Below are 13,838 nucleotides of genomic sequence, written 5' to 3'. Positions count from 1 at the left end.
ATTAGTACATCCATAATAAAAAAGGGGCATCATAAAAAATACAAGGACTAGCATCAGAATTGGTCGCCCTAGCAAGTAAATGAGCTACCATATTCGCTTGTCTTCGCACAAATTGAAACTTGAAATTTGTTTCTCTGAGAAAATAGCAACGACATTCTCCAATTAATGTTCCAAACTCACTTCAATCTATCTGATTTGAAAATACCGTATCAACCACCAACTTAGAATCTGTCTCAAATACAACATATTGAATCTCCAACGAGATAGCCCACATAATAGCTTCGAGCACCACCTTTCTTCTTAAAAGGGTTGACCCCGAAGGAGACCCCATCCCACATGAGTCAGAAGCCCATCAGCTTCGCGTGTATAGCATGTTACAAATATTTTTAAAAATATATATATAAAACACCTATATATAATACTCTTTTTTTTTAGCTCAGTGCGAGTGGTTGCCCACAATGAACTTGAATAAGTTCCGCCTATGTTGGAAATTACATTTACTTGGAGTAATTCAGACTAGATAGATAGAACTATGAATTTGGATTTTACTAAAAAAAAAAAAAAAAGTTCTTAAACTCAAAATCCAGTTAATAATTGGATCTGAACACGATTTTAACTTGCTAATTTCAATCAAATAAATATTATATGATCTCTACGATTTGAAAAAAAAAAATTCCTAATATACTCTTCCTTCCATTTCCTTATATAATATAATATAATAGTTTAAAAGAGTAAATTTAAAAAATATTGAATTAACTTGATTCAATTTATTTTGTTAAAAACCGAACCAAGTCCTCTTTGATCATCTTACTAACAGCACTTGTAGTTATAATAATTAAATTATAAATTATAAAAATCCATGTTTTCAAAGTATTTTTCAAAGTTAAGGGTTAAATTTCTTCTGGAAAAATTATTTTTTTAGTATGTAATATTTGTCACTTTTCGATTTCGGTCTTTTATATTTCAGATTTCAGTTTTAGTCCGTTATCTATCTTTGTTTTTTTTACAATTTTGGTTCTTTTTACGATGTGACATTCACGTAATACCAATGTAATGTTGATGTAGAGCTGACGTATATAATGTCAACTGCCACATAAGCTTTTTCGAAAAAAACAGAAATATAAAAACATAAGAGATCAAAATCAAAAAATAACAAATATACAAACCCAAAATTACAGATTTCTCATTTCTTTATGGCAATCCATGCATGTTTTAGGATTTTTTTTTTTTTTTTTGGGTTATAATATTTGACAACCATATTAGATGAGAGGGATTTAAATTGGTCTAATAAGTTTCTAGAAAATTATACAGAAGCCCATCCAAATCCAAGTGCCACAGAGGCGAATGAGTGGACGAGAATAGAATGTCAAAAACAGATTGGCCACAGCCACACATTTCCAAGCTCAACCTCAGTCCATGGCTGCTAATATGATAAAAACCCACCATATCACCGCCCTTCAAAGATAAACCCAACAATGGCCGCTCTCTCCGGCACCGTAATCAGCGCCTCCCTCCTCCCCCGCCGGAGCCCAACCACCAGAACCACCACCCAACCCACCTCCCTCTTCCTCCCCAAGCTCCCGCGGGCCGCCTCCAAGGGAATGAGAGTCACCTGCATGGCCACTTACAACGTGAAACTGAAGACCCCCGAAGGAGAGCTCACTTTCCAGTGCGAAGACGATGTCTACATCCTGGAAAAGGCGGAGGAAGCCGGGTACGAGCTGCCGTACTCCTGCCGCGCCGGATCTTGCTCCTCATGCGCCGGGAAAGTGCTGAGCGGCACCGTGGATCAGGAGGACGGCAGCTTTCTTGACGATGATCAGATCGGAGATGGATGGGTTTTGACTTGTGTCGCTTACCCCAAGTCCGATGTCACCATTGAGACGCACAAGGAGGATGAACTCACAGCTTGAGGTATTGTAATGGATTGGGGAAACTTGTTCTTGGGATGATAAATGATTCATATTTGTGCTTGATAACATTATTGATAATTCGTAACTTAATTAGATTACCGCAGCTCCTTTTGATTCCCGTTAATGTTTCGAAATTTATTCAATTTCAATAGATATAATAACATTAAACAACAGCAAAGTAACAATATTGTATAGAGCGTAATCGGTAATTCTAAGGACCTTTTTCTTCGCTGCCTTTTTCATGGTCTACTAAATCGGAAACCTCGAAACAATGATCTACATTAGGCAGCTCGAGTGGGGCACTAGTTGAGCCTGGAGACGAGCATGGAGACACGGTACCAGATGCGGCTGTGTTGGTCTCGTCTCCTTCGTCGATGGACCATGTGGACCTTGTTGCGATGGAGTTCATAGTCCTGGACCGCTCCTTAACCCTCTTGCACCAGCTGTGTAATGATATTCGAACGCTCTCGGCGATCAGAGCTTTCTTGAAACGCGATCCCATCTGGATCATAAACCGCGGGGGGGCTGATTAAACGTGAACGAAAATGCGACGATTCTTGTTTTACTTCTTAGGTAGTGTATTGGCGGCTTTTCGTCCACAATTTTGTTAAAGAAAAAACTGAGAAGCTCTCGTGTGAGCTTTTTCAAACACTAGCTAAGAAGTTTGTTTAGTACTCACCGTTGTGATGATCACATTGAGAGGAACCGTGCTGTAGCCACACCAGAACTGCACGAGGACTCTGCAGAAAAACGCGAATGTTACGCGATAGATGATTGATTTGAGCTTGATCACGATTGATATGCCTCCTAGCTAGTTCTGTCTAAAACTTGCTCATTGATTTTGAGTGAGTTTGATTTTCGAAATAAGTTGAACAAGCTTGGGGAAAGGAAATTACCCGGTAATCAACCGGAAGACGATCATCACGTGGTTGTTTGTGAAACATGATCTTTCTTTGAATCCCCACTGCAAGAAAAGAGGAAAAAAATCAAATCACAATGGCTCCTAATTTGATCTAAGGATAGGATAGGATAGGCTAGGCCATGTTCCAGATGTTTCTTACCAAGGTCCAGATAAAGGATGCCATCTCAAAAGCATTCTGCACTAAAAATAGGCTAAAAGATCAGTACCATACTTTTTAAGTTTTCATGTGTGCCATAAAGCTCGGAATGCGTGGTTCACCTGAAATGATATGAACTGTATCAGACGTAGCAAAACTTCGGGTTTCCCGAACCAAAATAGATCGTCTCTGGGCTTCACTTGATTCGCGATGGATGGATCTCTTGGCTCGGCAATTTCTAGTGCTAACAGGGACACAACATGCTGGAGTTTCGTCCCCACTACCATGACAAGCTTTTAACATGACAACTCTGTGCGCGTTAGAAATGTAAACGAGTGGAACTAGACAAGAAGCTGCAGACAACTTACGATTGCGGGTATAAACGAAAGCCAGAAGTAGATGTTCAGCCCTGAACCACGACAAACAATCACCAGGACTTTAATTTTTTTTTATTTTTTTTTGAGAGGCACAAGGACTTTAATTTATTTCAAGAAACTGGTGCATTTGATCTTGATGTATGTGTGATCGAACTTAGTACCGTGCACGTTTATGAAGATACAGAGAATGGCGTAACCCCAAAGTGGGCAGCTTCAAAAAAAAAACAAAAAAGTTATAGCTCAAGAAAAGATGCTCAGAGTCACCTAATATAAACTCCCTGGTTCCTTTTGTCAAGGACAGGTGGTGTGAAATACCTGATTCCGACGATCTTATAGAATTCGTCTTCCATGCCGCGAACCATGTATTTATGAAAATTGTAGGACTGAGGCAATCTGTGATTCTGCAAATTCACAGATAAGCTCACTCACTTCTCCTGTTCTTAGTAAAAAAAAAAATCATATTATAGTTTCTTGACTGAATACTCACGGTGATGAAACCCAGTCTCAATGCCATATAATCTGACTTCTGCACTGAACTTCTAAATTGTCTAAGGAAGCAAAGCTACATATATTGAATGTGGACATGTAAGCTAAGCTTGAGTTGGAGTTGAATATACGCAAAAGACGAATATATGATCGAGAGATGGCATGAAAGTAGTGATGAGAAGTGATACCATCCAGATGAGAACTCGACTCCTACTCCATGGATGGGATGCACGATGCAATGCAAAGGTTGATTGTCGTCTCATCACCTTGTTCTTTGCTGCTAACCAAACTCGTGCTTAATAGTGAATTTTTGAGTAGTTAAAAGGATGAAGGATTTGATTTACACAAGAATTTGAAATACCTTGTGCATTCGCCTCAGCCACCAGGCCTGCCTGAATCTCCCACTTCCTCCAGCTATATATCTGCATTTAGGAACCGAGTTAGGACTATGATCAGGTTGAAGGTTTATGTTAAGCCTTCCTCTGCAACCCGGTATTTTTCGCAAAAAGTTTCTGATAGATTTGAAATTGCAAATGAAGATGAAAATGTCTACCTTGCTCATAGATAAGCCAACTACCACACAACTGTATAGAACATGAGTTATACCGAGAACAAACAAGAACCGGTTGAGTTGTTCGAGTCCTTCTGCAGAAACAAACGGTTCGCGCCCCTGAAAACACGAGCAAACGCCTCAATCCGTATCCCTTTTCTCCCACAATTCTCTCCGAGAAAACACATTGAACACCATCCGTTTCGTTACCTCACCGCAGCTGTGATATGCACCGTAAATCAATCCTTTCGGAGGAATATCAGTCCCATTGACAGAATCCAGTTTCCCCGAGAACAAGATTCTCTTATTCTCGGGATAATCTTCCTCGGAACATATGTAGAATTTGCTGGTGAATAGTGATGAGTTTACACAGATTTGAGAGATCCACTTTGACCATTGCCCCAGCAACAAAGATATAAGGCCAAGAAGCATCAACTCTGCCCCAAATTTCCAATACAAGTTTCAGCAATCTTTATCAACATATTAAATTTTATATCTGACTCACACTTTTTTTTTTTTAATAGCTGATCACTTGAGATTTTAAATGGAAATGCAAACTTGTATTTGAATTTCCAATGCTATGATAAAGTGAAATTTAAAATTCTTTATTTACAAGTGCGAGGAACATTGGTTAATCTTTCACCATATATATATATATATATAACAACTCCACAATTATAGGAGACAAAATTATAACAACATAGACATTACGCTGCACAAAGGACAAAGATTGAAAAGATCGATATATTACAAAAAAAGATGTGCTTTTTAATATATATAAATTATAACTACATGCACCTTCCTTGATTTTCTCCAAAGAAGCAAACAATGCCTTTCTCTTTGTCTTCTTCAACCACTGCATTAGAAAAACACACACATAAAACAGCAGCAATTATAAACTAAACTATCACAAAGAAGAGAAAGGCGACTCGCGGATCGACCAACCTTTCCGAATCGGAAAATGGAGCGTTCAACAAACAAGCAGACGAAAACCATGAAAGTGGTGAGAGTAGCAACAGACCATGTTGGTGTCACCTCCAAAGATCTCCCTTCCCTTTGGATACTCTCCACCATTTGTGCACTCGATTCGATCCAACAGCTTAGGCGCGCCGCGAAATGCAAACGGGCTCTTTCTTCTCCAACGGTACAGCTCTTTTGCAAGAAAATGTGTGTGATTTTCTTGAAGAAGATACATGAAATGGTGAAGTGGGATGCTGGCCTTGCACATGTTTTTATTCAGTATTTAAATAAACCGATTATTATTATAGTATATTAGATAATTATACAAACAGTCGGGATGGTCACATGCATGGCAGCAACCATGTTGAAAAAACATGAGATTTGTGGGAAGGCTATATTTTATTCAATCAAACAGTCAACTGAAGATTTTTCTTCTTCTTTTATTTGGATTTTGTCATTTTACACTGTTTATTGCTTAATTTATACTCAATTTTGATGCAGACTAGATCTCCGACTGAACCTAATTCATTATTGAAAAAAAAATTATTTTTATGTTAAAATTAATACTACTCAGTATAAATATGGATTGATCAACTCATCTCACAAATCTACTTAACTACTCAAACATAAAATATATTCGAAAAATTAACTTCTGAAACATATATAATTGAATTTTCAGATCGGAGTTCACAATCGATATCATGTTAGATCATTTGGTATTTGATGAATATTATATATAATCAATTTTTTTTATCACGATTATTGTCTATTGAATTAAAATATAGTATATGCAAGGAGCTAGAATTGCCGCAAACAAAAAAAAAACATGAATATTCGACGTTAGAAAATTATGAATATTTTTTCTGTTCTTATATTACATTATGAGAACATTATTAACTTTTGACCTCGTGAGTCTTTTCATCTTTGTACTTTAAATAATTGACAGAGAGGTTTGGTTTATTTATTTATTTGATAAAAATGATTTTCCATAATTTTCTCCTCGTATTTCTCTCAAAATTAAAATTAACAAATATAAAAATCGAGAACTATATTTTAAAACTGTGATCTGCAAAACATCCAAACCAAGGTCGAGTTAGTTCAATCAACTCATGTTGTTTTAATTAAATAAGATTTGAATCAGACAACATCCAAATCCGACCGCATAGCGCAGTGGATTAGCGCGTTTGACTTCGGATCAAAAGGTCGTGGGTTCGACTCCCACTGTGGTCGATTCAGAATTTCTTTTCTTTTTTTTAATTTTTTTGTTGAGAGCTGGATCATCTTTTTTTTTTTAAAACAAACACAGTCGGGGATTTAATTTTAAATCAAATAAAAAGAATGGAAATATTTTTTTTTCTACGGATGTATAAAATGGAAATATCCGAGCAATTTGATAAATATCGACATACTATTTAAAAAAAAATTATATATAAACAACACACACGGTATTGGGAAACCACATATCCACTTCAAAATCCATGGTAAAATTATTAACGAGTAAAGTTCATTTGTGTGTACAAATTATTGATAATATGTCAAATTAGTACATGAACTATTTTTAATTATTTAATTGGTATGTGATCAAATTATAAAGTCAATTTACCTTTTATTTTAATTCTCAATATGATTTTATTAATTAAAATTATATTATCTATTTGAGGATTGAAACGTATGATTTATTAACAAAATTGTATCTAAAAGTAATCTAGATTATAATAATAGGATAAAAACTGACTTTTTATTTGAATTACAACCCAATTAAATTATTACATAACAATAGTTCATATATTATATATATTAGACACCGAAGTGCACGCGCTGTGTGTCTAATATAGTATATAAATATAATATATTACATACATGTAATATATTTTTAGTTTTAAAATACTTATTTTAATTATGATATTATATAAAATCACGTAAATTTAATAATAACACGATAAATATTATATATTGCATACATGGACATCAGTTTGTTTTCCTCTAAGCATAATATGGACATCAATTTTTTTTTTCCTGATCATTGTACATTTAAATTTTTTTTTAAGCATAATATGGACACCATTTTGAGCATCACTAAATCAATGAGAAAAATTACAACATCAATTCACATATCAAATATTACCTAAAAAACACATTTGATTTAATTAACATCGCAATTAAACACAAATTATCTTTCAGAACCTAACACATACTTGATACTATATGGTTATTAAAGCAATTGATTTGGATCTGTCCAAGAAGCAACGAACAATTGGGCTGAAAGAATTTCACGGTGAAGCTTCTTGATGTGTAAAGAAGATAAAAACATATACAAAAATAGGTAACTCATTTGTATAAATTAAATCGTGTTGTAAAATAAAAATATGCAAAACAAAACCGTAATTACCTCGGTAATTACGAAAATCATATGCTTCATCGGGCCATTTGCTGCAAAACCTTGAAAATAATTAAATCAAGGAAAAATCAAAAAATAGAAATAACTTGTGTACTTAGGAGTTGAGTATGGCGAACGATCTTCGTAGTTTGAAACAAAATAGAAGCCTAGGGTTTGGCCCTAAGACATTTTTTGGTTGAGAAAAACAAAATCGTAAATCCAAAACGACAACAAATGTATAGATTGAGAGGAAGATATTCACAAACTTACATATTTCAGAATATGAGTACGATGGAAATTCGGGGAAAAACCGTGCATTGAGTAGAAATGGAGAAAGCGTGGAGCAGTTTCTTGAGACGTGAGATAGAAGAGGTGGATAAAATATTTTAAAAATATAAAATATAAAAGTAATTGCAAAAAAAAAAAGGTAGAACGGGAAGAAAAGATGGTGTCATCAAACCGTTAGTTTTTATAATTATCTCAACTATCATAAAATAGTAGAGAATAATAGAGATATTAACCTGTCAATTTATTATATATGAATACCTTTAATTTGGACGACATAATTTTTTGACAATTAGGAACAGATTATGGATAATTCTATGTGTATTGTATACACAGAGTGTTACATAGTGGGTTATATGTTTATGTTAAATTAAAAAATCATCCCAAAACTTTCTAAAAATCGTATCTTTTCAAACCACGATTGTTTGTCTTGCTAAAAAATAATTTAATGAATTTTTTTTACAAGATTCAAATTGAGTGTCTTAATTATATGATAGAAAACTTCACTTTTCGAATAATATTTTTTCCTTAATTATTACATGCAACGGTATATATTATTTAATTTTAATTTTCAAATTTAGATGAGAAATATCGTGATCTCTTAGTTATTGCATACAATAATATATATTATTTTTAAAAATTGTTGAGTTCTACTGTTTTTGCAAATAGTTCAATTTGATTGGTTAAGTACAAAAAAAATAAGAGAAAAATATCAAACTAAAACCATACATTTGTATGCAATCATTAAGAGATCGGAACATTTTTTATTAAATTTTGAAAAATTAAAATTTATTGTTTTCAAATAACTCAACTAGAATGGCCAATTACGGAAAAAAATCGATGAAAAGATATTAAACTAAAGCCATAAAGTAAAATATTATTCAAAAATTGAAAATTTATATCATATAATTAAGACACTCAATTTAAACCTTGTAAATCTAGACAATAAATAATAGTAAAATATTAAAAAATACATAAAAGTATATATTTCTTAGCAAGAAATAAACAATTATAATTTGAAAATAAACAACTTTTATAAATTTTTGGAACAATTTCCTACTTTAACAATTGTGTATTAGTGTTAACCTTATGTAACCTTGTCCAGTATATGTAGATATAAGTATAACATTATCCAAAAGGGGAAAAAAATGACGAGGAGCCATAGAGCGAGGAGATAAATGTAATTTTCACACTTCGATTCCCAATTTAATCGCATTCGCATTTCTCATCCCCGTCCCCGCCGCTGCCCCGTCCCCGCCGCCACCATCGCTTCCATCACCGTCGCTACTTTGTCGCAGCCTCGTCACAGGATTCTACAGTCTCCGAAGCTCTGTTGTTCACCGTTTTTTGTTGCTATTCCTAACCCTTGTTAAATCCCAGATTCGATTGATTATTTCACTCTTAATCAAATTGATAAAATTAAGCTATTTTACCGCCTGGTTTCCTTTTTTGTGTAATACTTGGCCCCGCTGGATCGCATTATTTTTCTCAGTTTGCAAGGATCTAGGGCTTTTCTCGACATTATCGAGCAGAGGGGTCATATAACAGTAAGAGAATGTTCTTTTTCTTATTTTCATTGATTAAAGGTTCAATTTTGAATCTTTATGTGGTGGCTAGTCGGATAATTGGATGTACTAGGTAGTTCGCTTGAATTATAGGTGTGTTCCCCTGGCTCGACATATTAATGTTATATATGCTTCTGCATCTGTTGGCGATGTTGTGTCTTTTGGTTCTATTTTTCGGATGATTTTGTGCAATTCCTCCAAATATGTAGTAATTCATTATCTCTCTAGGGTCAGCCTGAGGTGAGAAAGTGCACCTGATTTCCATATCAATTCATTAATATATTATTAGAGAATGTGGTCATTTTATTTTGTGGATTTTATTTGTCAGACTATGATATACTCGGATAAAATTGGATTTTTCTGATTCTCCTTGGTTTATTGATAAATTCAATCGTTTACAGTAGGCTTATCTGTTTGGTGGAAGAATCGGTGCTACTTGTTACCATTATTCATATTACTATATTTGCAACTAGTGTGATTCCACAACTTGAAAAACAATATGCAAATGGTAAGGAGAGAAATTGCTGTTACCGATCAGGCAGTTGATGAATCATGTTGGTTTCCGAGGTTCTAACTCAAGCACAGGAATTGCTAAAACTTCTCTCTAAACCTGATCAGTGATCACCATGGCATCACATCCGTGGCATCAGTGTGCGTGGAGTGATGGTCTTCCATTTATGAGACGTGGTTGTTAATGTTTGTTTTTGTGATAGAAAAATACCTTCTGCCTTGCAATATTTTATTGGATTTCTAGTGTGTATCTTATGTGGTCTCTTCCAAAAGGAAAGATTTTGTACAACTGTCTCGTGTACTCAATTTCATGGTTGCAGTTTTATGTTTGCGTGTGTGTGTAGGAATGAAGAGAACAACATATTACGAAGCTGTAGCCCAGGTGCTGGATCAATGGCCTATCAAGAAAGCGCTCACATACTCTGATGTTGATATCACCCATCCTTTCCTGACATTGTCTCGGCAGCAAGTCGAGGCTCATATTGTGGTGTATATGACTCCTCAACAGGAGCAACATTTAAGAGCTGAAGGCCAAGTGAATTTTAACGCACAAGACGATGATACCGGTGAAACGTATGTGATGAAACTGAAATGGCGTGGAAGCTATTATAATCTCATTGGCAAATGGGGGAAAGTTGTCCGCGGGAAGGGACTTGAAGTTGGGCAGGAAATCAAACTTGGGTGGTTTAATGGCTGCTTGCACTTTTCAGTTCCGCAACAGCAGATTGTCACCGCTCCACCAATTCGAGCTGTTACAACACATATTACGCAGGACCACTGGCCTATTAAGAAGGTATTAACTCCTTCTGATGTGGATCCTAATCATCCTTTCCTTCCGTTGCCTCGCAAATCTGTTGAGGACCATATTCTCGTGCACTGGACTCCTGAAGAAAGAGATAGCTTGAGAAAGGAAGAGCAGGTATCCATAACTGCACGAGATTATGATACTGGTGATGCTCATGTGATGAAATTGAAGTGGCGAGGAAATTATTATAATCTTATTGGAAAGTGGGCGAACATAATAAGACATAAAGGGCTTGGTGTCGGCCAAGAGATTAGAATACGATGGATGAATAACTGCTTATACTTCTCTGTTCCAGAGGAGCGTTATGTCCCAGCATCATCGGGACACGATAGCTGGCCTGTTAAAAAAGCTCTCACATTGTCTGATGTGGATACCAATCATCCTTTCCTTACTCTTCCCGGGAAAGCAGTCGAAGACCATATTCTTTTCTATTGGACACCCCAAGCTCGAGAACAATTGAGGAATGAACATCAAGTTGGTATTAATGCTCGGGATGATGATACTGGTGATTTGTATGTGATGAAATTGAAATGGCGTGGAAGTTATTACAATCTAATTGGTAAATGGGGCAAAATCATTAGAGAGAAGGGGCTCCAGGTGGGGAGAGAGATCAGGGTACGCTGGGACAATGGCTGCTTGATCTTTTCAGTTTCTCAATGATGGTTCATGTGCAGATATAGGTACAGCTAAAGCGCTTTTATGCTTTTAAAGTTAGACAGTTTATTTTTACTGCTTTATCCAAACTTGGAACTGTTTGTAACTTTCTGAAAACAACAATTTAAATAGTTTGCTTTAGAAAGCATTTCTGTAAGCAAGCGCTTCTGTATTTATATTGACCCATGATTCACTTGTATAGCAAAATCTCCAGATCGTCTTTATTTGGAAATTATTATCATGCTGGGCGTGATCAAACTTACTGTGTTAGTCCAGGATGCTAATGATTGTTGCACTTGAACATTTAGCAAGTTAATTGTTACAGACCTGTGGATTCTTGAGAATCATTCTTTACCTGTATAAATTTTAGTGTCTTTGGATCATTCTTCATCATTTTTATGTTTTGTAATATTTAGCTCTCGATAGATATCGGTTTGCCTTTCCAGTTATTTCTGATTATCTTATGTGATATTGTGGTATTGTTCTGTGATATGTATTATCTTTAAACAGTGAAGGTACTAGTTTTGTGTAGTATGGAATAACATTGGACAACACGTCCATCTTAATTATGGGTACTTTTAGGTTTGACGTCATATGACTGACATCGTAAGTATATTACATTTTTCAGGTCGCTGTTTTCAGACTCTGAAGTTCTTACTCACGGTTCTCTGGTGTCAGGTCCCAAACCAGCTGTTGTGGTTGGTGCAAGTGTCATCGAAGAGGGTTGCATTCTCTACCTGCACTCCCTCACATATGACATATCTGCCCTGGCTTCTGTTTGTCGATATACAAATGTGGTAGGTGTCTTTGGTAATATGGTTTCTTGGGAACAAAGAAACCAGGGTATTAGATCTGCAATTGATTTAATAGCGCTTGTATGCATATTTTCATCCGTGAGATTTTAGTTTAGGACTATGGATAATTACCCATACCGATGTAGGAGACCGCTTGAACTTTGTGATCAGAAAACTTGGGCTACCATTTCCTGATCCTGGACGTTCGTAACGACGGAAAGAGTTAGTATGTGGTCAGGTTTCGTGTTGGGAATTCTGTACATTCTTTATACATGCATTCATCGTCTTCCATAATGAATGTCCGATCACATTAAGAATGTCTGTATTTTCATCTGAAATTAGTTGCTTTCCTCATTGGATGTACCATCATATTCTCAGCCTACTATGGTTCTACTAGATCTGAAACCAAACAATTTAGCATCGAAAACTTCAAATTGTCGATGTTCTTTTCTTGTGGCAACATTTCTTAAACATCTTCCCGAAGCAAGCATGCGTTGAGATAACGTAACAAATGGATCTTTCTGTTTCGCACAAAGGAAATGATATCGTGGTTGAATATACTTTTGGCGTCGTGGATTGCTGTTGGGAGGGGAAAAAAACCAACTAGAACTTATATGTATCATGCAGATGCAGTTTATTATTGGCTTTCATCTCTTAGATAAAAATGCATCATCATTGAATTTAATCTTTTCAATATTTAGGTAGTTTTACTTCCATGAACAAGATACCGGCTTCACTAGTATTGAAAATTGAAATTGTTCCACTATCGGATACCAGATCCTCTTCACGAATTCATTTAAAATATAGACCAGATCCTCTTCACGAATTCATTTAAAATTATAATGGATAATTATGTCGATAATGACAATTAACTACCGATGTTGTACTAAAGACTCTGGTGGGCAACTCATGATGGCCGCCACTATGCTTAGTTCAAACGATAATGATCATACGCGCAAGATCAGAGTAAGTGATGGTGGAAACAATGTGCATTTTTCATTGCAATATCGAGTTTATCAAAGTCTATTAAACGGTTAATGTCCTAGGTAATATCTCAATCGTATATCTAAAAATTCATACCTCAACACGTGAATAATATTGATATCGATAGTACTAATGTGACAAAGCATCGATCATCAGATCAAACGGTTAGGCATTACCTAGGAGAGAGCTAGAACTTGACCCATTGACTATAAGCAACGAGAGGAATTGATGAGTGGCCTAGCATATGTTGTGGTAATTGATGATAAAAATAGAGAAAGTTATACTCTCTGTGGAACCATGGTGGAAATCAACCTACTGGCACTGGACTGTATCTTAAGTTCAACTAAATTTGTGGATTTTAAATGCAAGAGATTTAATTATTATGACATTAATAATGGCACCAAACTCCTCCCCTTTCAAAGTCGCAATTCTAGCTGTCTAAATCTTGCCTAACTTGTTCACGCTATTTTGAGAGAAGATTGGCACTAGTTACCCATTATTGAAGTATAAGAACTTCGAT

At 35.5% G+C, this 13,838-nt stretch overlaps 3 protein-coding genes and 1 non-coding gene across 5 annotated transcripts; 3 read left to right on the top strand and 1 right to left on the bottom strand.

Moving 5' to 3' along the window:
• The first annotated feature begins 1,410 nt into the window (after positions 1 to 1,410).
• Positions 1,411 to 2,037, top strand: LOC140881534 (ferredoxin). Its single transcript, XM_073286918.1, has one exon. It carries the CDS (start codon positions 1,476 to 1,478, stop codon positions 1,911 to 1,913), a length of 438 nt encoding a protein of 145 aa, XP_073143019.1. The 5' UTR covers positions 1,411 to 1,475; the 3' UTR covers positions 1,914 to 2,037.
• Positions 2,038 to 2,120: 83 nt separating this feature from the next.
• On the bottom strand, positions 2,121 to 5,458 carry LOC140881533 (MLO-like protein 4). Its single transcript, XM_073286917.1, has 15 exons — positions 5,330 to 5,458; positions 5,183 to 5,240; positions 4,595 to 4,821; positions 4,388 to 4,504; positions 4,196 to 4,256; positions 4,023 to 4,111; positions 3,836 to 3,910; positions 3,664 to 3,749; positions 3,510 to 3,559; positions 3,340 to 3,380; positions 3,094 to 3,264; positions 2,975 to 3,010; positions 2,810 to 2,877; positions 2,593 to 2,653; positions 2,121 to 2,415 (listed from the first exon to the last, which is right to left on the bottom strand). Exons 1-15 carry the CDS (start codon positions 5,456 to 5,458, stop codon positions 2,125 to 2,127), a joined length of 1,560 nt encoding a protein of 519 aa, XP_073143018.1. The 3' UTR covers positions 2,121 to 2,124.
• Positions 5,459 to 6,500: 1,042 nt separating this feature from the next.
• Positions 6,501 to 6,574, top strand: TRNAR-UCG (transfer RNA arginine (anticodon UCG)). Its single transcript has one exon. It is a non-coding gene; the product is annotated as a tRNA-Arg (tRNA).
• Positions 6,575 to 9,179: 2,605 nt separating this feature from the next.
• Positions 9,180 to 12,688, top strand: LOC140882841 (uncharacterized). 2 transcript variants are annotated; one of them, XM_073289058.1, is made up of 3 exons: positions 9,180 to 9,553; positions 10,426 to 11,566; positions 12,219 to 12,688. In XM_073289058.1, exon 2 carries the CDS (start codon positions 10,428 to 10,430, stop codon positions 11,544 to 11,546), a length of 1,119 nt encoding a protein of 372 aa, XP_073145159.1. In that variant the 5' UTR covers positions 9,180 to 9,553; positions 10,426 to 10,427; the 3' UTR covers positions 11,547 to 11,566; positions 12,219 to 12,688. The 2 variants fall into 2 exon arrangements, with proteins under 2 accessions (XP_073145159.1, XP_073145158.1); XM_073289057.1 differs by having other exon boundaries at positions 12,169 to 12,688.
• Positions 12,689 to 13,838: the final 1,150 nt, after the last annotated feature.

This window comes from Henckelia pumila, chromosome 2 (genome assembly GCF_033568475.1).
Source record: "Henckelia pumila isolate YLH828 chromosome 2, ASM3356847v2, whole genome shotgun sequence".
NCBI lineage: Eukaryota > Viridiplantae > Streptophyta > Magnoliopsida > Lamiales > Gesneriaceae > Henckelia > Henckelia pumila.
This window is presented reverse-complemented; position numbering and strand designations above follow the sequence as displayed.